We start from the raw sequence: 27,151 nt of genomic DNA, 5'->3' as shown, positions 1-27,151 counted from the left end.
CCGAAGGGGCTGTGAGGCAGCAGCTCTCCCGTCTGGCAACCAGGGAACCTTTAAAATGGAACTGCCACTGCAATATGAGGTTTTCTTTACTGCTTCTTGAGTGCAAAATAATGTTAATAATAAAGTAGAAGGGAAAAGTGGATATTAATGTAACAAACATTTGCAAAATAACTTCACTTGGCAAAGAGCCTTCCCCCCCACCCCCCCAATTGTGCAAGGAATGCAAAGGATAGCAGCAGAATAATATTTAAAGGTTTTCCTCAAATTAACCAAATTTCCATTTAGTTTTTGGATTCACGTTTCAGATATGGAACCATTCCATGTTTTCATCAGACTATCATTTGGATTACGGGAGAATGAGAAGCCTTGATTTATCCTGAAGGGGGAAAAAACCAGGATAATTTTTCTTAAATTAATGGGATGTATCACCAGTTTAGTACATAAACAATAACCAATAAAAATCTTTGTTGTATTACTTAGAAAGGGCCAGTATTGGAAAGAATGGAAATGGAATCCAATCATGTTACATCTTTCCACAACTCTAATTAATGCAAGTCTATTTGAAACCAGAAATGTGCACGGGTGAGTGCTTGCCAGCTACCTGATACCATTTACATTCTCTTTAGCTTTCCCGTATGGCTGAGCTGTGCACTAACATTAAAACCAGCCAGGTTCCTCTGTAAATGTTAGTCTGATAAAGCACTACTTTTGAAACTGGTGATTAAGTTGTTCTACATGCAGGCAATAACGCTTAAAATCCTGCAGTCAACATTAGCAATAATCTATCATCAACTTCAGAGGCACGTTTTATTCTTAAGAATATCAAAAGCTAAAAAGTGCATCCAAAAAGCTCATCGTGTGACTACTTCGAACGAAAGTATGGGGAGGAATGTTTGTGAATGACATAGTTCAATGGTCTTTTCATTAGGTTTCAAATTTACAATGAGACAAAATTTCAGTGTTATATAACAAGATACTTTGTCCATTTACAGAGTCTGGGCTTTCCTACTGAATGAGTAGCACATGAAATGAAAGAACTCAATTAGCTGACAGTGAGGGAGAGGGACACCAAGGTCAAGGTTACTGTTGATTTTCAGTCTGTTTAAATTTTTAGTGTGCATGGCCAGTGTGGACCTTGGCTTAAAAGCTGAGTGTGCAGTAAATGGTCAGAATTCAGTACAATCTTTGGAGTTAAACTACCAACAAAAATAGCAAGGTAGATAAAGAGCAGCTTTGCCTTTTAGTAATAATATTGCTGCTGTTGATGTACAAGGATAAACTTGGACTTAGCCCAAGGGTAATTAAATAGTGAGAAGTCAAAAATAAATAAATGAGATTTTCTGCCCCCAATATACTCTCTGGCAGAAAGGTCAGGTGCTCTACCATATTCTGGTGATTCTGTTTTTGCCCCCCTTGTCTCCTCCCGATCCCTCTACCTTTTAGTTTAACTCCAGGTTCGATCCTGACCACCAGTGCTGACTGGGAGGAGTTTACAAGTTTTCTTCAGTGGGTTTTATTCTTCAGGTGCTGTGACCTCCTAACATCCCAAAGACATGAGAAGAGCTTGGTCAATGGGCTGCTGTAAGTAGCCCCGAGAGTCGGTGAGGGGTAGAAATTACAAGGAGCTGACAAGAATTTCCAAATTCTTCACTGAGAACTTTTTCACTCAGAGAGTGGAATGAGCTGCCAGTGTAAGTGGAGGATGCAGGTTCAATTTCAGCACACAAGACAAATTTGGATCGGTACATGGATGGGAGGTGTATGAAAGGCTATGGTCTGGGTGCAGGTTGATGGGACTAGGCAGAATAATAGTTCAGCATGTACTAGATGGGCCAAAGGGCCTGCTTCTGCACTGTGACATTCAATGACTGACACTAGAACGTGGTAAGAATGAGATCAGTGTGAGAATGAGATCAGTGCTGGATGGCAAGTACAGGACCAATGGGCTGAATGGCCTATTTCCATGCTGCAAGCCTCTGAAGGAGAAAAGGTCCAATTTATTTAAGCCCCTTAATTTTATACACCTCAACCAAGTCTTCCTTCCGCTTCCTCTAACAATTTTTTTAAAAAACTAATCTTATCGTTCCTAATCGAGAAGCTGACTAAATTCTCGCAGGGCTTGTTCTGTTCTTGTGGTTTTTGCCCACTAATTCACTTCACATCAGCCAGAAGAGACTTGCTGCATCATTCCAGATTTGAAGCCAAGCCACAGAGGCAATAGAGCAGCATAATCATCCACGATTGTCCTGTGGGACACCTAACCACACAATCTCAAATGGAGCAGCACAGAAGGGCCATTCCAAAAGGGGTTTTGCAATTCCAGCAGTGTTCATTGTGAGCAAGAACGAACATCCTCTGTCCCTAAGATTTTATTACAGGACACAGAATCTAAATATCATGGAAGATAACTTAAGAACATTATGTAAATAGGAGTAGTAGGCCAACAAGATTCTTCGGCCTATTCCACCATTCAACATCATCAGGGTTAATCTATGCTGGCCTCAATTTCTCATCTATGCCAGTTCCCCATTAGTTAGTTTCTCAATCTTTCAAATATTTATCTCCACCCTAATATAAAACAAATGATCTTGCATCCACAGCCCTCAGAATCAGAGAACTCCAGAGACATTCACTACTCCTACAGAAGAAACTTCTATACTCCCCAGTTTTAAATAACCAGCTCCTTTTACACTCCAGAATTTTCCACCAGAAACAATGATGCAAACAAATTTCACATTAGTACTTAACCTGGAAGTGGTTAAATATAATTGGGCAGAAAGTCAAGTTTAGCTAATTTGATAGTTCTTGCCAGAATAGCTACAATGGTATAAATGGTCTCTTTTTGTATTTTTAAAACTCCTAACTCACCTGAAAGAAACGGAAAATTTGCCAACTGTTTTAAACAATTTCATCTCACCTCAACTTCAAGGGAGTGTGAATCAAAACGTGGCCTAAAAAGCACCCTATCTCAAACTCAGCTCAATTCCCTGGAAGTCTAAAGTAGTCAGATTTTCAAGTCCATTTATACACGACTTACCTTTCGGATGCATTTTTACCAGTGATGTCTGCTCTGTTGTCGGAGGCAGTCCCCTCCAAGAGCTCGTGCTCCTTCAGCAACTCTTGTAAGGCTGCAGCATTTTCTGTGGTCAACAAAAAACACCATATGATCAGTCATGGAATGGCGGTGCATGGCAGCACTGAGAATGTTGGATGATGTGCTGCTTTGCAGCCACAACAGCAACTGCTTAGGCTATTTCTCAAGAGACCTGATCAATATTCTACTCTTCATTTGAAAAGTTACGCTCTTGGATGTTTATATACAAACCCAAAGATGGTGAAACAGAACACAAATAAATCCAGAACTGGTTTGGACTTTAAGCTCCATTTAACAATGGGCATAGATGAACCCCATCTATATTTGAAACTGGTTGTAACAATATCACAAGACTGAGGAAAAATGGTTGCTTGCAGTGACATGTAAACAGCACCAGAAAAGTATCCTCGCTCTGAATCCCCATAACATCCCACTTAAGATTCTGGCAGCAATAGTGAATGGAGGCAATTCTCAGGGCATAGTTTGCAAATTTCTAATTGCTGGATAGATAGGCAAACCTTTGAGAGATGCCATCAGGTTCATGGTATCGGACCATTCAAACCAAGTGTTCAGTACGCATCTGCACTGCTGTTGGCTCCAGATATTCAACAAAGAACAGGAGTACTGGTCGAGGACTGTGTGATGTTGCTGCCATACCTTGTCTTACTTGAAAGCACTAATGCTGAGTAACCACGTACCTCTAACAGCAAATGAAGGACTAAACCAGCACTAACCTTTCTTCTCTGTGATCAGCCGTACCAGCACACCAATTGTGTCCTCATTGGTTTCATCTGATCTGAAGGGAATCGCATTGATAGCTGCAGTAAAAGAAAAGAAAATGAAGAGGGTCCTTTGGGAACTGAAATCATCATCTACACTAAGCTTCTACTTTGTTCTCTGTAGGGTTTATCCTACAATGAAGAAATTAGACTTTATAGGCGCGAGCACGAGGCAAGACATTTGCAGGATACATAAGCAAGCGATTCTGCAGATTCTGAAATTACACACACACTGCTAGAGGAACTCAGAAGGTCAAGCAGTGTCTATGAGAGGACTACACAGGATACACGTTTTAGGAAATTCACAGCTGAAAGCACTGAATGTTGAGAACTTCATTTTTATTTGATAAACTCTGGTGCTTAGAGACAGTACACACCACTTTGCAACGAGTGTCCTAACGTACCGGGAGTTCATTCCTCCATATTGTAGGAAGTTACAGAGTATTGACTGGAGTAACACTTCATACCAAATATCTCAAGATTAAACACTTTAAGGGTCACATTGAAAGGATGGAGCCGAGACCAGTACCTTGGCTGAACACTGCTGATTTAAATCCTAACAGATACACAAAAGCTTGTGAAGGCCACACTCATTTTCATCTTTTCCCCCGGGATTTGTGTAAAACCCAACAAGTTGGCATAACAAAAATAATAATAATAATAATAACCTGTATCTAGTTATTCTGAGAGCATTACGACAACCACATCATATGGGAATGGCAAAGTTCAAAGTACATATATATCACCATATACAACCCTGAAATTCATTTTCTTGTGGGCATTTGTAGGACTAGAGAGAAATAGAATAGTGAAAAACTGCACACAGAGATGAACAATGTGCAAAAGTCAAAGTGTGCAAGTCCGCAAAGAAAAATAATAAATAAATGAACAATAAGTATTGAGAACACTAGTTGTAGAGTCCTTAAAAATGAGTCCATAGGTTGCAGATCAGTTCAGTGCTGGGGTGAGTGAAGTTATCTGCTCTGGTTCAAGAGCCTGATGGTTGAGGGGTTATAACTTATTTAACCTGCTGGTGTGGAACTGGAGGCTCCTGTATTTCTTCCCCAAATGACAGCAGTGAGAAGAGAGCATGACTTGGACCGTGGGGTTCCTTGATGGATGCTGCTTTCCTGCAACAGTGAGCCCTGTAAATACGCTCCGTGGTGGGGAGGGTTTTACCTGTGACGGACTGGGCTGCATCAACTACTTCTTGTAGGATTTTCCACTCAAGGGCATTGGCGTTCTGTGATGCAACCAGTCAGTATACTCTCCACCACATATCTAGAGAGTTTTGTTAAAGTTTTAGATGACATGCTAAACCTGCACAAATTCCACGTACAGGCACTGCCATGCCTTCTTTGTAATGGCACTCACTTTCCGAGCCCAGGGCAGATCCTCTGGAATGATAACTCCGAGGAATTTAAAGCTGCTGACTCTCTCCACGTCTGATCCCAGATGAGGACAGACTCATCGACCTCCAGTTTCCTCCTCCTGTAGTCTATAGTCAGCTCTTTGGTTTTACTGACATTGAGTGAGAGGTTGCTGTGGCACCATTTAGCTCGATTTGCAAACTCCCTCATATACAGTGGTATGCAAAAGTTTAGGCACCCTGGTCAAAATTCCTGTTACCGTGAATAGCTAAGCGAGTAAAAGATGACCTGATTTCCAAAAGGCATAAAGTTAAAGATGACACATTTCTTTAATATGTTAAGGAAGATTACTTTTTTTTATTTCCATCATTTACAGTTTCAAAATAACAAAAAAGGAAAAGGGCCCGCAGCAAAGGTTTAGGCACCCTGTATGGCAGTACTTAGTAACACCCTCTTTGGCAAGTATCACAGCTTGTAAACGCTTTTTGTAGCCAGCTAAAACTCTTTCAATTCTTGTTTGGGGGGTTTTTGCCCATTCTTCCTCACAAAAGGCTTCTAGTTCTGAGAGATTCTTGGGCCGTCTTGCATGGACTGCTCTTTTGAAGTCTATCCACAGATTCTCGACGATGTTTAGGTCAGGGGACTGTGAGGGCCATGGCAAAACCTTCAGCTTGTGCCTCTTCAGGTAGTCCACTGGGGATTTTGAGGTGTGTTTAGGATCATTATCCTGTTGTAGAAGCCATTCTCTTTTCATCTTCAGCTTTTTTTTACAGATGGTGTGATCTTTGCTTCCAGAATTTGCTGGCATTTAATTGAATTCATTCTTCCTTCTACCAGTGAAATGTTCCCCATGCCACTGGCTGCAACACAAGCCCAAAGCATAATTAATCTACCCCCGTGCTTAACAGTTGGAGAGGTGTTCTTTTCATGAAATTCTGCACCCTTTTTTCTCCAAACATACCTTTGCTCATTGCAGCCAAAAAGTTCTATTTTAACTTCATCAGTCCACAGGACTTGTTTCCAAAATGCATCAGGCTTGTTTAGATGCTCCTTTGCAAACTTCTGACGCTGAATTTTGTGGTGAGGATGCAGGAAAGGTTTTCTTCTGATGACTCTTCCATGAAGGTCATATTTGTGCAGGTGTCGCTGCACAGTAGAACAGTGCACCACCACTCCAGAGTCTGCTAAATCTTCCTGAAGGTCTTTTGCAGTCAACCGGGGGTTTTGATTTGCCTTTACTAGCAATCCTACAAGCAGTTCTCTCAGAAAGTTTTCTTGGTCTTCCAGACCTCAACTTGACCTCCACCGTTCCAGTTAACTGCCATTTCTTAATTACATTACGAACTGAGGAAACGGCTACCTGAAAACACTTTGCTATCTTCTTATAGCCTTCTCCTGCTTTGTGGGCATCATTTATTTTAATTTTCAGAGTGCTAGGCAGCTGCTTAGAGGAGCCCATGGCTGCTGATTGTTGGGACAAGGTTTGCGGAGTCGGGGTATTTATAAAGCTTTGAAATTTGCATCACCTGGCCTTTCCTAACCATGACCGAGAACAAGCCATAGCCCTAACAAGCTAATTAAGGTCTGAGGCCTTGGTAAAAGTTATCTGAGAGCTCAAATCTCTTGGGGTGCCCAAACTTTAGTACAGTGCTCCTTTCCTTTTTTCCCCCACTCTAAAATTGTACAAAACAAAAATAATGCACTAATCTTGCTTAAAATGTTGAAAAGATTATTTCATATTTAACTTGATGACTTTTGGAGATCAGATCATCTTCTACTCACTTAACTATTCACAGTAACAGAAATTTTGACCGGGGTGCCCAAACTTTTGCATGCCACTGTATGCTGATGTCACCACCTTTAATTTGACCAACAACAGTGGTGTCATCAGCAAACTTAAATATGGCATTGGAGCTGTACTTGGCCTCACAGTCATACTGCAAGTATAAAGTAGAATAGGGGGCTGAGCACCTAGCATTGTGCTGATGGTGATTGTGGAGGAGATGTTGTTACCAATCTGAACAGACTGAGGTCTGCAAGTGAGGAAATCAAGGATCCAGTTGCACAAGGTGATATTGAGGACCAAAGCCATATGGGGGAGCAGTGTTGCAATTAGGGTTACTGCCTCACCATGCCAGAGTCCCAGCTTCAACCCCGGCTTCAGGGAAATCTCTCTGGAGCCTGAACATTTATCCTGTGATCTAATTTCTTCTCATAGTCCCAAGACATACAGTTTATTACATTAATTGGCTGGTACGTGTCTGGCCCAAGTTCCAAAAAAATGTTGCATGGAACAGGACTATTTCCTGGAAATTATAGTTCATGTCTCCAAGCCCAGGCAACAACCTGGTAAATCTTTTATGCACTTTTTCTAGTTTAATAATCTCCCTCCTGCAACAGGGTGACCAAAATTGTACATAACACCCTCAGTGTGGCCTCACCATTAGCTTGTATAACTGCAACACAATTTCCCAGTGATAGATAGATATACTTTATTGATTCCAAGGGAAATTGGGTTTCGTTACAGCCGCACCAACCAAGAATAGAGCATAAATATAGTAATACAAAAACCACAAACAATCGAACAACAAAATGCAAACTATGTTAGATGGAAAATAAGTCCAGGACCAGCCTATTAGCTCAGGGTGTCTGACCCTCCACGGGAGGAGCTGCAAAGTTCGATGGCCACAGGCAGGAACAACTTCCCGTGCCACCCAGTGTTGTATCTCGGTGGAATATGGCCAAAGTCCAGCAGCAAAAAGTTCAATATCCGGTCTACAAACACACTCCTCGATCGTAATATGACCCGGATTGCACCATCTGTTGTTAACCAGAACAGTAAGCACCCAACTCCTTTACGTTTACCGCTCTCAGTGCACTTCCGGTCAGCCCGAACAGTCCGGTGAAACACATAACACTGCACTCCCGAAATGTTCTCTGACGCCTGGCTAGCGCCGTGAACTCGTCCATTTTATTACCCACCGAACTCCTCTTCTCCATAAGTCTCTGTTGTGTCGACCCGGTCCTCTTTCCTCGACTTTGTGATCCCCTTCTGCATCCTCTGTGTGTTTTCCTCCAGATTTCAGCCGGGGTGTCCGCCGTTCTGCTCGCTAAACCGGCCGACATAAGCGCATTCAGCTGGTCCCTGGCATACACAATGCGACCATGCTTCTGTCCCGCTTATGAGACGTGTCGGAATGTAACTATCTCCAGCACTAAAAACCCAAATAAAACTCTCTCTACCAGCATATTAGAGAAGCTGCGACTTAGACGTGTTACCGTGAGAAAAAAAAACCACAAAAAATAACGTAAGTTAAAAAGTAAGAAGAAAAAGGTAAGGATACTGGTTCGAACGGCTGTAACAGGCTGCATGCACGACCGGCGCATGTGCACTATGTGCACAATGCAGTGCCCTGACTGATGACAGCCAGCGTGCCAAACACATTAGCAACAATTAAAAGCCAGCTAGATAAATACATGGATAGGAGGGGTTTAGGGGGCTATGGGCCAAATGCTAGCAGATAGGACTGGATTGTCTTTGGACAAGTTGGGCTAAAACGTCTGTTTCCATGCGGTGTGACTAATTTAGATTCAAATTCATTGCACAAATGTCACAACAATACATTTCATACAGGTAACATTTCTACCCCAAGACCTCTAGTGACACAAACAGACTCCCTAACTGTCATGCACGTCCATGCCCATCAACTAGCCATGTCATGCTTTGGGTTTCCAAAATGAACTTCATCTAGCCGGCCTGACCTGAGAAGGCATTGGAAAAATACACCAGCACCTCTAATTTTTGAAGAAATCAAGGAAAGAATCTTTTTAATATTTTACTCCTTAAAATATAGACATATTCTAAATTTTCTTTGACCATGTTTCTATAATGAACTCGATTTGGCCTGGTTAGTGGAACTCTAAGGTGCTTTCAGACTCACGCTGGCATTGGGCCAAGACTCCTGACAGTTTCCTTTTACACAAAGGCAGGAAATGGCATAACCACTAAGAATTACCCCGGCATTGAATATTCTGATTGGTTAGCTCTGACCCGACAGAAAACAATTAATATCTTTTACTGGGTTTTCCTCTATCCAAGAATACCCAGTGCATTAAATATCTGATGGGAATTAAAACCAATTTTCTTTGGGAAAATATTCAACTGTGTGGCTATACAGCTTTGTTGATACAAACAATACATTATTTAACTCATACAACTTTTTAAAAAAATTATTCCTTTCCCTTTGAAGAAACTGCATGATGGCTTCAGTCTGATCCTCACTTAAGACTGTTCTGTGCAGCAGTCAGTTGACAAATCATAGCAAGTGCCATGGCTTTTTAATGTCCCTGTTTCTACAGACAATGCACGTTGAGGTGATCTGTACTGTGTCGCTATTTTTTTGCCACCCGGGGTGGTTGCAATTTGGACTACGCTGCCTGGTTGGACATAGAAAAATCAACATTTAAGTATTTGAACAAGCACTTGAATCACTGAGGCACAGCAGACTACAGCCATCATCAATACCCAGAGATTGTCTGCCTGGCATCAGTGGTCACATAACCAGGAGTTGTGATATGTACCAGCTGCACATACGACCATCTACCACCCTGCTCCCACGGCTACACGTGACTCTGACTGGGGGCGCTAAGCAGGTTATACGCCTTTCCCGAGGGTCACCTGCAGGCTAGCGGAGGGAAGGAGCGCTTTACACATTCATTGGTAGAAGCATATCTCCACCCCGCCATCCAAATAGACTGTAAGCTTTCTATAACAACAGTAAAGGTGGAGCAGCCAAAACCACAACTTGCTGAATGATGAATTTGAATAAGGCTTCAGTGGGTTAGGTTAATAATGTAAATATAATACAGTCTGAACATCAGAACTATCAAATAGGAAGTAAATAAGGGCAAAGAAAATACTAGTAGAATGGTAGTTAACAGAAAAGGAATAAAAAGGTCTTCTCTGACATTGAACTAATATACTTGAAGTCAGGTAAATTAAGACAGCAAAAGATACTTCTTATGTAGGTTAAGTGCACTCTAGAAATATTTAATAGCTTTTTGAAAAAGAAATGTCCAAGAATGATGCTGTTGCTAGATTTATAGTAAGAGCTAATTGAGGAACTGGGTACGTCAAAAATTGATGGAGGAGATTCTGGAAAGCTTTAGGCAGAAGGTGGTGAATCTGTGGAATTTATTGCCACAGACAGCTGTGGAGGCCAAGTCATTGGGTAGATTTAAAGCGGAGCTTGATAGGCTCTTGATTAGTAAGGGCATCATAGGATACAGGAATAAGGTTGAGAGGGATGATAAATCGGCCATGATGGAATAGAGGAGCAGACTTGATGGGCCGAATGGCACTGACTCTGCTCCAATGTCTATGGTTTTACCAGGATATCTGACAGATAAATGGGATTACTACAGGTGGGTACCTGGTCATCATGAACACAGTGGTCCTAAGGACTGGTTTCTCTGCTATATGGATATAACATTCAGTGCTTTGCCACCATGTTATTTGGGTCTTTCTGAAACCTGCATCAAAACATCCACTGCATTTACAAAGTCAGCCACTGGAATCCAAAGCTCTGCTGACTTAGGTGAGTCTTAAGTCTTATTATGGAATGCTGTAAACAATGTCTTCTATTGTCTGCTGACTCCATTTTAAATTTCATTGGAAGCATTTGAATCCAATTTGAATAACAAAAAAGCTAGAATTTCTGCACAATTCCAATTCTAAAGACACCATTCATTCAGTTTGTGATGTCATTTTGGCCTCCTAAACCCACAACTTTCTCACACTCTTCCTTAAGAAGCCTTGTCCTGGTTAGTGCTTCCACAGGTTCAAACACAAAGGATTTCTGCCTGAAACGTTGATTGAACTTTTTTCCCCATAGATGCTGCCTGGCCTGCTGAATTCCTCCAGCATTTTGTGTTTTGCTTGGACATCCAGCATCTGCAGATTTTCTCTTCTTCACAAAAGGCAAGGTCAAGTTACACCACAGGAGAACCACTTATTTGGCCTCTATCTCAGACTCGATTTAACATCCAACAAGCTCAAGTCTTAGCTGTAGTTATAATAGCCCTCCAAAATGAAAAATCCCAATGACATGGAATCCACAGAGGAAATCTCTCCTCATCTTAGTGTAGAGGACTGACCCCCACCCCCATATTTGCAAGGATCTCCTGCTGCATAGAGGAAAAGTGGTGACCGCACTGTTAATCCCTCTCTGTATATTACATGTTTTAATGATTGAGGGTGGTGTGGTCGTGTAGCCATTAGCGCAATGCTATTACAGCGCCAGTGATCTGGGTTGCGTTCTGCCGCTCTCTGCAAGGACTTTGTATGTGTTTCTCTGTGACTGTGTGGGCCTCCTCCGGGTCCTCTGGTTTCTAAAGGTAATGTATATGGGTTAGGATGTTAATTGGCCATTTGGGTGTTATTGGGCAGCAGGAAGGGGCTGATACCATGCAGCAACTCAAGATAAAAAAATTTATTTTATTCTACTAACAATTTACTGAGCATGGGCCAATTTCACCTTGTAGGACACCTTCCCTATCCCAGGAAGGAATCAAGTGGACCGACGCCAAATATAGTGCTCTTTAGAGTTATAAAGTCAGATGCAGTAACAGACCCTTCGGCCCACTGAGTCTGTGCCAGCCATCACTTGCCCCAGAATCCACACACCGCAAGCAATTTACACGGCCACTTAACCTATCACGCCATGGGTCTTTGGAAAATGGGAGAAAACTGGAGGACAAATTCAAAAACCTGTGTTCATAGGAAGGCTTTGCCAATTTCTCAATAGCCGCACTTCCGGTCAGAATTGAATCTGGGTTATTGAGGCTGTAACTAGTATGCCAAATGAGGTCAACCTTCAGCAGTTCTGATTGCCTTGCCCATCAAGACCAAACTGGCTCTGTACAGAACAACCTGATTGGTCACGTTTCCTGTTCTTTCTCCCATAGCTTGTAAACTGCCTTCTCGCCAGTGCCCCATTTGATTCAATTTCCATCATCCTTCCAACAGCAAATTCCAGATTATAGCTGCCCACTCCATCTTTACTTCACCCACTCCTTTAAATCTTGAAGCAGAGGACAGAAGGTGCTGCCACAAGTAAATTACAAATCAGATCGACGAAAACCTTACCCCATATTTCATCACGTAGACTTCTCAAACGCAACGAAAGACTTCTGTGCTCATCACCCTATCCTCCAGTCTTTTGTAGACCTAGCAGCAAAAAGGGCCTAAGGAGGGGGTTTAACTGGCTACCTGATGTGAGATGCCTTTCCCAAATCTACACTTAAACAGATTTAAGTGGATTTTCAAACTCCCTCCAGCTTATCTGATGCCAACTGTGCTAAAATACAAGGAGCTAAAACTGAACAAATTTTCTTACAATTAAAGCTTTAATTTTGTCCGATAATTTTTGGATCTGGTTACAACTTTTAATTTAATACCAGGCAGAGCTTGGTCTTGATTGTAGCCTTGATCAAAAACAAAATGCTGCTCTGTAAACAATTCCATGTAATTACTGGGCTGGATGAAGATGCTCTCCAAATTTTGCACATAAGCAGTGAATCAGCCAATGCTTTCTCCATTCCAATTGCCAGTCCAGTTCAACAACCCTCACAGACCATTAGTATATAAACAAACACCAAACTAGAGTAACTATCCAATTACCCAACTATTCTCAGTAACTCTTATGCAATAAAGGGGCAGGATAACTCCCTCTGAGCATAGTTTCACAGTGGAACTACTCCAACGGGAATAAGGTAATTTCTCATTGCTCATGTTGCCAAGAAATAAACTACCAAAGGATTGATAAAAATTCAAAATTGTTGATTTTTAACCACTACCACCTAAATTTTTCTGGGTCTATCCTCTCAAGAGAATGTTAGGCCACTGAAAATTTTATATTGGTCCCCAAGGAAACAAATTCAGGGTGTGAAGGGGGTAGAAGAATAAAAGGATTCATCATTTCCATAAATATGCAGTCTTTGCTGCCTGCAGAAGATAGAAGATTTATATATAATGGTAGCAATACAGTAAGAGGCTTCCTGGGCTCTGCAAATGAGATGGGCAGGTGGGCATCTTTACAAATGGTGAATGAAAAAACAACATCTGTCTGAAGGATTTGTGATTTGATTGCTAGACGGGTGTCCAGAGAGCTAGACGTTGCACATATGCTGTTGTTGTGGCTAGGGAATTTAAATTTGGAATTTTTCAAAAACCTAGAGGTTGCCAGATTGTTTGGGGGAAAAAATGCTGATTTAACGTCCTTTGGAAAAAGAAGTCTGTTGCCTTAAATAAATCTGGCCCAAGTGTGATTTCTGAACACTCAAACAGCTATCTTTATAAATAAAACTGGAAAATGCTGCAACTCTGGCAATGTCAGTGGAAGGAGAAACAGAGTTAATGTTTCAGATCAATAACTTTTCATCGAACCTCGGAAAAGTTAGAAATCAAATGCTTTAAGCCAGGGATTCACAATTTTTTTTTAATATACCATGCAGCCTTACCGTTAACCTGGGCTCTATGGACCCCAGGGTGGGAAGCCCTGCTTTACGTTGAAGTAAAGGAGAGGTGCAGAGAGCAAAGGGTCACACATCTTAAGGGGCCAGACTTGACAGAAGTTAGAAAGAAAAGCCTGGTGATCTGAAATAGCTGAATTCAGTAACGTTTCAAGGGCAATAATGTGCTTTTAAAAAGATGAGATGCTATTCTTCGGAGTTTTTGTTAGAACAATGCAGAAAGACAAAGGTAAAATAGGGAAATGGCATTGGGATGGAGAACTAACAGGCAACTGGAGCTCAGTCAGACTCGCTGACTCTACAGGGACATAACTGAAGAGTAGTCACTCAGTCTAAAGGAGACCACTTGGGTGAATGGAGTACTCCAGAGTGGAGGTAGAAATGATTCACTACTCACCCCAAGAGAATGTTTGACTTCCAAGATGGTGGTGAAGGAAGGCATAAATAGGGCGTCATGCACATTGGTGATGGGAAGCTGCCACGAGAAGGGGAGTGGCTACTTGAGGTGGCACAGAAACAAGGGAATAATTATAAACGCAAACAACAGGAATTCTGCAGATGCTGGAAATTCAAGCAACATACATCAAAGTTGCTGGTGAACGCAGCAGGCCAAGCAGCATCTGTAGGAAGAGGTGCAGTCGACGTTTCAGGCCGAGACCCTTCGTCAGGACTAACTGAAGGAAGAGTGAGTAAGGGATTTGAAAGTTGGAGGGGGAGGGATAGAGCCGAGAGCTGGACAGGTGATAGGCAAAAGGGTATACAAGAGGATCATGGGACAGGAGGTCCGGGAAGAAAGACAAGGAGGGGGGGGTGACCCAGAGGATGGGCAAGAGGTATATTCAGAGGGACAGAGGGAAAAAAAGGAGAGTGAGAGAAAGAATGTGTGCATAAAAATGAGTAACAGATGGGGTACGAGGGGGAGGTGGGGCCTTAGCGGAAGTTAGAGAAGTCGATGTTCATGCCATCAGGTTGGAGGCTACCCAGACGGAATATAAGGTGTTGTTCCTCCAACCTGAGTGTGGCTTCATCTTTACAGTAGAGGAGGCCATGGATAGACATGTCAGAATGGGAATGGGATGTGGAATTAAAATGTGTGGCCATTGGGAGATCCTGCTTTCTCTGGCGGACAGAGCGTAGATGTTCAGCAAAACGGTCTCCCAGTCTGCGTCAGGTCTTGCCAATATATAAAAGGCCACATCGGGAGCACCGGATGCAGTATATCACCCCAGTCGACTCACAGGTGAAGTGTTGCCTCACCTGGAAGGACTGTTTGGGGCCCTGAATAGTGGTAAGGGAGGAAGTGTAAGGGCATGTGTAGCACTTGTTCCGCTTACACGGATAAGTGCCAGGAGGGAGATCAGTGGGGAGGGATGGGGGGGACGAATAGACAAGGGAGTTGTGTAGGGAGCGATCCCTGCGGAATGCAGAGGGGGGGAGGGAAAGATGTGCTTAGTGGTGGGATCCCGTTGGAGGTGGCACATCTTTCCCTCCCCCCCCTCTTATCCGTGTAAGCGGAACAAGTGCTACACATGCCTTTACACTTCCTCCCTTACCACCATTCAGGGCCCCAAACAGTCCTTCCAGGTGAGGCAACACTTCACCTGTGAGTCAACTGGCGTGATATACTGCGTCCGGTGCTCCCGATGTGGCCTTTTATATATTGGCGAGACCCGACGCAGACTGGGAGACCGCTTTGCTGAACACCTACGCTCTGTCCGCCAGAGAAAGCAGGATCTCCCAGTGGCCACACATTTTAATTCCACATCCCATTCCCATTCTGACATGTCTATCCACGGCCTCCTCTACTGTAAAGATGAAGCCACACTCAGGTTGGAGGAACAACACCTTATATTCCGTCTGGGTAGCCTCCAACTTGATGACATGAACATCAACTTCTCTAACTTCCGCTAAGGCCCCACCTCCCCCTCGTACCCCATCTGTTACTCTTTTATGCACACATTCTTTCTCTCACTCTCCTTTTTCTCCCTCTGTCCCTCTGAATATACCTCTTGCCCATCCTCTGGGTCACCCCCCCCCCCCGACTTTCTTCCCGGACCTCCTGTCCCATGATCCTCTCGTATCCCCTTTTGCCTATCACCTGTCCAGCTCTCGGCTCTATCCCTCCCCCTCCAACTTTCAAATCCCTTACTCACTCTTCCTTCAGTTAGTCCTGACGAAGGGTCTCGGCCTGAAACGTCGACTGCACCTCTTCCTACAGATGCTGCTTGGCCTGCTGCGTTCACCAGCAACTTTGATGTATGTAAGGGAATAATTATGTTCATTTTTTAAAATATTCCCCTGAAATGGCCTCTTAGTTTAAAATGATGGAAAGAAACTTCCAACCTTTCAAATGGCTCCAGATTCTGGAAATTACTATAGTAGAATGTGACTCCATATTAAACATAATGCTGACACTCATAACACTCATGAATAGCCAAAACAGAACACAGATCAGGGCCTCTATGTGACCATTTTAACATAAACAATGAGTATAACTTAAAGAAATTAAAGCATTTACAAATGGTGCATCATCCAGCTGTAGGCAGGAAAAAAAAACTGCTTGCCCAAATATTTCCTTTTACGAGCTGATGGCATTAACTGAAAAGGCAAAAACTAAAGCTGAGGCATTCTTGGGCACCTTTAGATCCATCAAAAATAACTTCAAATCAAACTACAAAAAAGAGTGGGCATTAAAGCAGAGATTTGTACAGATGCAGATTTGCATGGATGTATTAGTATTCAGGACAAAGAAAAATATAAACAGTATAATTTGGATTGTATTTACCCAGCTTCCCATTGGGACTTTCCTCATCCGATTTTTCTGAGATACAGCGGTATCCCTTCTTCTTCAGGGCATTGCAGATGAAAATTCCACACAATCCCACAATGCAGAAGACCGGCACCAATGCGAAGACAACAAACTCTGTGTGCTTCTCCTCATGTGTCACCTCCTTGCTCTGATTGGAAGACTTTGAGAAGCCTGCCTGATGCGCGTGCTGGGTATTCCGTGCCACACGCAGCAGCCGGGTATAGAGCCCTGGCAAAAACAATAGTGACTTTAATTACCAGGCACAGTAAAGACTTAACTTTATCCACTTAATTTAAATTTGCTGGTGCTTCATTACAAGATAAAAATAATTTGTCACCTAATCATCTAGCACTGATATGGCACAATTGTTCCTTTTAGTTCACTCATGGGATGAATACATCTCAGTCTACACCGCTATTAAATAATCTGCTGGAGGAACTCAACCACGTCGAACAGTATCTGTGGAAAGAGTTAAGAGTTTGGTTTGAAACCTGTATGACAGTTCTGATGCAGGATTTTAACCTGAAATATTGACACTTCCTTCCCCCTACCCCAGAAGCTGCTCAACCCACCGAGGTCTTCCAGCAGATGTTTCGTTACTTCAGTATCTGCATTCTCTTGATCTACAAGAGACGTCTTTCCTTGGTTGTCCCTGGATCTGACGGGGAAATGTCCTGTTGACAACCCAATGGTTTGCTAGGCCTTTGTGGAGTCGTGTGTCACCCACATCACTGCAAGTTTGCATCTACAAATAGAATTAATTGACTGAGTAAGGACAGACTTTGTCCCAAAAGAACATCATGGACAGAGGAAGGTATTAATAGCCTAACTGGTCACCATTTACTTATACAGCATGAAATAGGCTCTTCGAGCCATGCTGCCCAGCAATCCCGAGTCAATCCTGGCCTAATCATGGGGCAATTTATAATAACCAATTAACCTACCAATTGGTGGGTCTTGGGTGGTGGGAGGAAACCCACGTGGTCACGGGGAGAACGTACAAACTCCTTACAGGCAGAGGCGAGAATTGAACCCGGGTCACCTGTACTGTAAAGCATTGTGCTAACCACTATGCTGCTATGCCACTTTAGCTCAGAATATACTGTGCCCCAGTAATCTAGCTACTAATGACCCACTGTGCTGCTCCAACTCTTTACCAATAAGCTACCATTCTTTCGATCTTTGCCATCTTTGAACAAAAAGAAATGGCTTTGTGTTTCAATGGATGGATTTGACCAGGGACAAATCACAAACAACCTTTGCGGGTGTTAATATCAGAAACATTTACACTCGGACATTAAAATATGACTTTGTCCTTGCTTAGATTTGCATCACTGCCTCGTTTATTCAGATATAGAGGGAAATTTACCTGCATTTGCAGAAACAGTGTAGGCAAAAATATTAGAAAATAATTGTGAAAGCGCACTAAACAAAGGGAAGTAACATGCAGGTCAGTGGAAGACTTGAGCCATATTCTTATGCTTTTTGCAGTGACTGATGAGATGACATGAATTGCTGCCAGCCTTGAAGCCTTTCACATATGTGTTTGTGTCATTGTGAAAATTGCAACTGCATTAATGACGCAGATGGAGTAATTGAATTGAGTGGTAAGCTACTGCTGATATATTGCTGAAAATACTTTATAATAGGTAAAAATAGAATTGTTATCTAATGTTTCTAATATACAACAATATTCATAAAGATAATCATTCATTGTTTGGGGTCATTATGATAAAAATATTTGTTTTATTTTGTCACTTCGCTCCCAGCATCCGCAAAGACCATTTTTAATTTTGGATGGCAATAAACACATTTGCAGGACCTACTGATCTAACCAGTTGAAACTATAAGAGTTTGTTTTCAAGCCCATTTTTCTTCAGTGTTGCTCATCTGTCACCATGCGAGTGACATTTTGTCTGGCTTATAGCATGGAAACTGAAGGGTGAAGTTGGTACATTTGTGGCAACACAACTGGCTACCAGGAAAGCAGCTTTCTAGTCACCCGTGATGACCCCATGAGGATCTGGTGTATGTGGGGGGTGGGGGTGGGAATCTATATACATCCATCTGTTCACTGAGTGTTTGCAGACCACCACAGGGACAGTTCTAGTGCAAGTTCCACTGCTGGACCCACACACTGTGGGTGCAGAGATCAGCACCAGGAAGTCAGTGGACAGAGCTCCGGTGCAATAGTAGGGAGCCGCCATTTCATCTTCACTTCTCTGCACCACGGGCATGGTACTCCTAAGGCACCATGGAGGAAAATAAATTTTAAAAAGTGCAGTGACTTTTCATAGTTTCTGATATTGACCTCTAAAAAGAAAATTGAATTCCTGTTTTCTCCTACAATGGAATTTGAACGTGTTCTTTGGAATAATGTACTGTCTGGTGAATTACTGCACCATAATGCTGTCTGGCTTTTATGAAACCTGTTTTATAAAATAAAAGAACTTAATTAAAAGCACTTGGGAAGCACAAAAGGTTAATACCAATGTATGACATTGCCTGAATAACTGAATCAACCGCATCACCAGAGATGATCACAGCTCTTCCAAATCTCTAAAGTACATCTCTTCTGCATTTGCTCTCCTCAGCATCATTGGACATTCTGTCTACCAGTAGACAAAGAAAGCTTCGTCGTTATACACTGTGACACATCTCAGAAACAATTCAAAGATCTTCTCGCAATGAGTTGTATTGAGACGATGTGCTTTCAAAGGGAATCTGGAGAGCGGAGACCATATGGGCAACTTAATCTCAATCTGTTTGATATAAATGAATACACACTTCCAGAGAGGAGTACAAAAAAGTTTTGTCATAGAATCACAGAACACTACAGCACAGAAAAAAAATCCCTTCTGTTTATTAGTCGTAATCTGTCTAGTCCCATCGCCCTGCACCATAGCCCTCCATACTACTCCCATCTCTGTACCTATCCAAATGTCTCTTAAATGTTGAAATTGAACCCGCGTCCACCACTTCCACTCGCAGCTCATTCCACACTCTCACCACCCTCTAAGTGACAGGTTTCCCTTAAACCTGTCACCTTTCACAGTTAACCCATGACCTCTTGTCTTCAAGGAAAATAGACCAAAGCAGGAAGGGCAAGGCATGGGTTAATGGTTAGAATGCACAAGAAAGAGGAACTGAATTGCTTGTGTGTGTGTGTGAGATCACATCAGGAGACTGTGTCCTTCAACATTCAGATAATAGGATACCTATCAGTCTAATGAACAATAAGACTGAGCCATAAGTGACAGCTGCAGTGTGCGTGACACAGCAAGCCAAGTTATTTTAGGATTGTATCTGTACGCTCATGGTGTGTTCTGTCAGACACATTAGAAAACAATAAAAAGGTCTAAAGCAGCACGGTCTCTGGATAAATCTCAGGAAGTTTATCGATAAAACTCATTGATGAGAATGTTTCCACCGTCAAATAAGCAGATTTTATCTGGGACACGAGGAGATGAAGAGCTTCTGCCTCAACCCTAGGGAGCCAGGTTCAATTCTGGCCTCAAGTGGCATCTGTGCGGAGCTTCCCTGCCTCCCCTGTGATCAAGTGGGCTTCCTCTCACATCAAAGCTAGATTCAAGATTCAAAACAGTGAAATGCGTCATTTGTGTTCACAGTCAACACATCCGAAGGAAGCGCTTGGGGTATACTGCAAGCGTCACCACATATCCCAACGCCAACATAGCATGTCCGTAACAATACAGAACACAAGCAACAAAGCAGCAGCAAAACAAGCCTCATTACACCCTCCCACTCACGCACATACACAGTCCTACATCCAAGTCAAGCCGTCTCTGACCTCCAGTGGACTCTGATTTGGATTTGGGCACTGAGACATTGGGCCTTTGACTACCCTGGCAGACCTGCAGAGATACGCAGACCCAGGGTTCCAGCCAATTGGCCTTGACTTCCAGACCTCTGACTTGATGCTTGGGCCTTGATCCTCAGCCTCGACAACAGGACATGCTGATCACCAAACACTAGGCCTCAAACTTAGCTCTCCCAATTCACTACACAGGCTAATGATTTAATCGGCCACTATAATTGCCTTTACTATGTAGGTGAGTTGTAGAATTTGGTGCAATTAATAGGAATACAGGGGAATAAAATAGAATTGATGTAGAATTAATGCAAATGGATACTTAATGTTCAGCTTGAAATCGATGAGTTGAAAGGCCTCTTTATGTGCTGCTGGATACTATGAATCCAAACCCTTGTATAATTTAGAGCATATTTATAAAATTCCAAGCAAAGTGCCTGAAAAAATGGTTTTGTAACAAGGAATGAGTGTAAATTCACCTGCTGTCGCTTACGGTAAACATACAGTACCATAATTACAGCTGCCCATTGTACTTTGCTTCTGAAATTCAGTCCCGCTGATTTATGCAAGCAACAAGAGAACGTATTTCAATGAATGCCACAAGGACAAGCTGCCAAGCGGAGGATCCGGGTTCAGCTTCAACATTTGAGAGAACTTTGGATAGGTACATGGATGTGAGATGTATGGAGGGCTGCGTTTTGGGTACAGGTCAATTGGACTAGGCAGATTTATATTTTGGCACAAACTAGATGGGCCGAATGGCCTGCTTCTCTGTTATAGTGTTCAAAGACTGACCTCTACATACAACTGTCCTTGTAGCAAAAGGGCTCACACAAATATTAAAACTTTAACAACATGCTTGTGACAGTAAACCCTTTTGAGTGTTGGAGCCTCTAAGAGCTAAATTGAGAAGACTGACAGAGGCCAGCCTGCCATAAAAGAAACGCTAAACCTGGGAAACAAGATCTCAAATATTTAGTTTAGCCCTGATGAGTGGTCTTGGCCAAATCACTGGCTTTTTATTCCTCTCCATAGATGCCACCTGACCTGTTGGGTTCCTCTAGCACTATGTGTTTCTCTGTGGATTTCCAGCATCTGCCAAAGTGTCTTCTGTTTAAGATAACTCAAATAATGTCCTGGTGTAGACTGTGTTAATCACTTAGATTTACAGCACAGCTGCAGGCCCATCCAGCCAAACAAACATGCACTGCCCAAATACACTTATTAATCAGGTAAGTCTTTGGAATGTGGGAGGAAACCAGAGCACCTGGAGGAAACCCACACGGTTATGGGGAGAACATGCAAATTCCTTTCAGCAGCAGAACTGAACCGGGTCACTGGTGTTGTAATAGCGTCAGGCTAATTATTACCCTCAGCCACACAGAGAAGTGTATGAGGACGTTACCATCACCAAACACATCCAGGTGAAGGCAGACCAGAAGCCGTGACTCACTGCGGGGGTCCATGCCTGGCTGAGGGATCGTGATGCTGCTTTTAGATCAGGGGATGTGACAGCTCTCAGGGAAACAGGAGCCGTGCTTTCCCGCTCCATCGGGAAGGTGAAATGGGAGCATCCTCAGAGAATTTACAGCCACCTGCGATACCAGAGACACGAGGTACACGTGGCAGGGAATCCGGAGGATTATGGACCACAAGTCCACCCTGCACGTCAGCGACCAGGATGTTTCACCCCCCGAGAGGCTAACTATCTTCTATGCTGGATTCGAAGTGCAGAACAAAGTGCGGGTGAGGAAGGCACCCCTCCCCCCAGGGGAGCAGACACTCTGTCTGGCTGAAGCTGAGGTGAGGAAGACCCTGGCCAGAGTCAAGCCATGCAAAGCCGTGGGGCCCAAAAACATACCAGGTTGGGTTCTGAAAGACTGTGCAGCCCAGCTGAAGGAGATGCTGACGGATATACCTAACTTCTCTCTGGAACAGTCCATTGTCCCCTCAGTTTTCAAGGAGACAACCGTCATTCCAGTGCTAAAGGAGGCAACAGTAACTCGCCTAAATGACTATCGTCTGGTGGCATTAACATCAACCATCATGAAAACTTTGAGCGGCTGGTCACGGAGCATGTTAAAGCCCTTCTCCTGGCTACAATGGACCCTTTCCAGTTTGCTTATCACTCAAATCGATTCACCAACGATGCGATAGCCTCTGCTCCCCCAGCACCAACGCCTCCCCTCTTCCAGTTCAACACATAGATAAATAACAGGCTACCACTGTCTACATCCCCTCCTTGCCCTGCACCCACCATCCACGCACGAACTGCTATTGTCCCGATCTTCACCTCCCCCAGCTCCCACCTTCCACCAACTCCGCAGTCATCGTGGGCTCACCTTCACTGCTGAGCAGGTGAGGAGGTCTCTGGGGAAACTCAGTCACAGCAAAGCGTTCGGACCAGATGCTGTGAACCCCAAGGAGCTGACAGCTGTGTGGAGTTCTCCAGTGCATTTTCTATCTGAATCAGCATGGAAAGGGTCGCATCTGTGTGGAAAACATCGTGTGGTTCCAGTACCCAAAAAGGACCAACCGAGAGGCTGGTCCTGGCTCACCTCTGACCCCTGGTCAGATCAGCCCTTGATCCCGGGCAGTTTGGCCTACCAGGAGCACAGTGGAATCGACGATGCTGCCACCTCCCTGCTGAACAGAGGCTACTCCCATTTGGATAAGCAGGGCAGCACCGTGAGGATCATGGTTTTTGATTTCTCAAGTGCCTTCAATACCACACAGCCCTCAGTGCTGGGGGAAAAGCTGCATTCAGTGCAGGTTGGCACTTCCATTGTGTCCTGGATAATGGACAACCTGACCGGCAGAAACAGTTTGCGCGACTTTAGATACAACACTGAATCATGTCATCTGCAAAAATCCTCTGACAACTTGGCAATAGTTGGATGCATAAAGGGAGGACAGGAGGATGAATACGTGGAGGACTTTATCAAATGGTAAAGGCTGAATCATCTGCAGCCCAACATTAGTAAGACAAAGGAGAATGTCTTGGACTTTAGGAAGACCAAGCCTGCACTGCTCCCTATTACTATTGATGGTGAGAATATGGATGTGGCGAGGACCTACAAGTACCTGGGGATACACCTGGATGACAGACGAGTGAAGCACTAACACAGAGGCTGTGTACATGAAGGGCCAGAGTCGCCTCTATTTCCTGAGGAGACTGAGGTCCTTTGGAGTATGCAGGCCTCTCCTTCATATGTTCTACCAGTCTGTTGTTGCCAACATGCTCAATAAACTGATTAAAAAGGCTGGCTCTGTTGCAGGAGTCAAAATGGACACACTGGAGGCTGTGGTAGAACAAAGGACCCTACAGAAAATCCAGGCAGTTCTGGACAATGTTTCTCACCCTCTGCATGCCACTTTGGCTGAACAGGAGTACTTTTGGGAATAGACCAAGACAACTGTACTGCTCCAAGGAGCCCTATACGAGGTCATTCTTACCCTTGGCCTTTAGGCTCTATAATGAAACCATTAGACAGGAACAGAATTAGGCCATTTGGCCCATCAAGTCTGCTCCATCATTCCATCATGGCTGATCCTTTTTTTTCTCCTCCGTAACTCAATCTCTCGGTCTCTCCCCACAACCTTTGATGCTGTGGCCAATCAAGAACCTATCAATCACTGCCTTAAATACACCCAACGAGCTGGCCTCTACAGCTGCTTGTGGTAACAAATTCCACAAATTCACCACCCTGTGGCTAAAGAACTTTCTCCGCATCTGTTTTAAATGGATGTCCCTCTATCCTGAGGCTGTGCCCTCTTGTCCTAGACTCCCCCACCATGGGAAATATCCTTTCCACATCTACTCTGTCTTGGCCTTTCAACATTTGAAAGGTTTCAATGAGATCCCCCCTCATCCTTCTAAGGTCCAGAAGAGTAGAGACCCAGAGCCATCAAACGTACCTCATGTGACAACCCTTTCGTTCCCAGAGTCATGCTTCTGAACCACCTCTGGACCCTCTCCAATGCCAGCACATCTTTTCTTAGATTAGGAAACCAAAACTATTCACAATACTCAAGATGGCATTACCAGCGCCTTATAAAGCCTCAGCATCGTATCCTTGCTGTTGTATTTGAGACCTCTTGGAATGAGTGCTAGCATTGCATTTGCCATCCTCACCACTTACTCAACCTGCAAGCTAACCTTTTGGGTGTTCTGCACAAGAACTCCCAAGTCCCTTTGCATCTCAGATTTTTAGATTTTCTCCCCATTTAGAAACTAATCTGCACATTTATTTCTACTACCAAAGTGAATAAACATGCATTTTCCAACATATTTTATTTCAATTGCCACTTTCTTGCCCATTCTCCTAATCTGTCCAAGTCCTCCTGCAGCTCACCTGTTTCCTCAACACCACCTGCCCCTCCATCAATCTTTGTATCATCTGCAAACTTGGCAACAAAGCCATCTAGTCCATCATCTAAATCATTGATATACAACATAAAAAGAAGTGGTCCCAACACCATCCCCTGCGGAACACCACTGGTCACTGGCAGCCAACCAGACAAGGATCCTTTTATTCCCACCTGCTGCCTACCAATCAGCCAATGTTCTAATCATGCTAACTTTCCTGTAATACCATGGGCTCTTAGTCAGCAGCTTCGTATGTGGCACCTTGTCAAAGGCCTTCTGAAAGTCCAAATATACACATCCACTGCATTTTTTTCACCCTACCTGTAATCTCCTCAAAGAATTCCAACAGGCTAGTCAGGCAAGAATTTCCCTTAAGGAAACCGTGCTGACTTTGGCCTATCTTGTCCTGTGTTACCAAGTACTCCATAACCTCATCCTTAAGAATTGACTTCATCATCTGCCCAACCACTGAGGTCAGGCTAATGGGTCTATAATTTCCTTTCTGCTGTCTTCTCCTTCCTTAAAGAGTGGTGGCATTTGCAATTTTTCAATCCCCTGACATCATGCCAGAGTCCAATGATCTTTGATAAATCATTGCTAATGCCTCCACAATCTCTAATGCTACCTCTTTCAGAATCCTATGGTGCAGACCATTTGGTCTGGGTGACTTATGTACCCTTGGGTCTTTCAGGCTTTTGAACACCCTCTCCCTTGTAGTAATAACTGCAATCACTTCTCTTCCCTCATATACTACATCTGGCACACTGCTAGTGTCTTCCACAGTGATGTCTTCCACAATGTGTCAACCTATAGTGAGGGAAATGATGACCCCCCTCCTGTTAGACCATTTGAAGTAAATTCTTTCTCATTTCTCTTCTAATATTTGTACATCTGTGTACTTGTAATGCTACTGTGACAGTGTAATTTCCTTTGGGATCAACGAGTTTTCTGTCCTGGCCCACCTGGAAAATGCGGAGTTGTATGCCAGACTGCTGTTTATAGACTTCAGTTCAACATTTAGCATCATCACACCTCAGACACTGGTGGGGAAACTATCCTCGCTGGGTCTCAACACCTCCGTCTGCAACTGGATACTGAACTTCTTAACGGTAAGGCCACAGTCAGTCCATGTGGGCAGCAACATCCCAAGTCTCACTCAGCTGAGCACTGGCACTCCCCAGGGCTATGTGCTCAGCCTGATGCTGTTCTCACTGCTGACGCATGACTGTGTCACAGGATCCAGCTCAGACCAAGTCATCAAGCTTGCAGATGACACAACACTGGTTGGCCTTATCAAGGATGACGACGAGACAGACTATAGAGAGGAAGCAGAGCGGCTGGTGGATTGGTGTGAGAAGAACAACCCAAGCCTGAACATGGAGAACAACAAGGAAATCACTGTGGACCAGACAAAGCACCCTCCTCCGCAAATATATGGCTCCTCCATAGAGGAAGTTCAGTGCACCAAGTTCCTGGGAGTTCACATCACAGATAACCTCAACTTAACATCACCTCCCTGAACAAGGCGACACACAGCAGCACCTCCATTTCCTAAGACTGAGGCAAGCGTGGCTCCCCCCTTCCCTTCCTCCCATCTTAACTGCGTTTTACAGGAGCACCACTGACAGCATCCTGACAGGCTGCATCCCCGTCTGGTACGGGAGCAGCCGAGCATCGGACAAGTCCCTACAGAACACTGAGAGGATCATACTACTCACTATCAGGGGCACTGCATACACAGGACCCTTGGTATTATTAGGGATCCCACCCACCCGCCCAGCATCCTCTGACTTTCTACCATCGGGGTGGAGACTCCGATGCATAAAAATAAGAATGATCAGGATGGGAATCAATTTCATCCCCCAGGCCATTAGGCTTCTGAACACCCTGCCACATGGTATTTGAAGTGTCATGGGTTAATCTGTTCCGTACTCTACAATGTTTTAACATTAATGCATTTTAGTTTGTTGCTTATGTGTGATTCACCTGTAGATTTTACACTTACCTTCATGTTAGCATGGTATGTGTACTACTGTGCTTTACACCCTGGTTTGGAGAAACCTTGTCTCATTTCTATATACATTATATACATGTGTACAGTTAAATGACAATAAACTTGACTCAACACTACTGTGCCACCTGTAGTACTGTGGATTCACCAGCTTCTACCAACAAAGGACTTACCTGAACATTCTGCAGTTCCCAGTGGAGCAGATGAACATGGCAGGCATTCCTCTAGTCCAGAGGATTCTTCAACTGAGGCATAATGCCTACAAAAGAAAGCAAAAATGAGCTGTTAGTTAAACAATAACTGCTTTGATAATGTTAAAAAAAAGACATGGTTATATAACCTAACATTTCAGCTG

At 43.6% G+C, this 27,151-nt stretch overlaps 1 protein-coding gene across 1 annotated transcript in view; it reads right to left on the bottom strand.

Moving 5' to 3' along the window:
• The window catches only part of relt (RELT TNF receptor), a 72,347-nt gene that overhangs the window by 12,427 nt on the left and 32,769 nt on the right, over positions 1–27,151 (bottom strand). The window contains exons 5-8 of the mRNA XM_063052920.1: positions 26,970–27,055; positions 16,561–16,812; positions 3,829–3,912; positions 3,038–3,140 (exon numbers count right to left, since the gene is read on the bottom strand). Coding sequence (XP_062908990.1) covers positions 3,038–3,140; positions 3,829–3,912; positions 16,561–16,812; positions 26,970–27,055 — 525 coding nt within the window. The remainder of the gene's footprint in view (positions 1–3,037; positions 3,141–3,828; positions 3,913–16,560; positions 16,813–26,969; positions 27,056–27,151) is intronic.

This window comes from Mobula hypostoma, chromosome 7, assembly GCF_963921235.1.
Source record: "Mobula hypostoma chromosome 7, sMobHyp1.1, whole genome shotgun sequence".
Classification (NCBI taxonomy): Eukaryota; Metazoa; Chordata; class Chondrichthyes; order Myliobatiformes; family Myliobatidae; genus Mobula; species Mobula hypostoma.
This window is presented reverse-complemented; position numbering and strand designations above follow the sequence as displayed.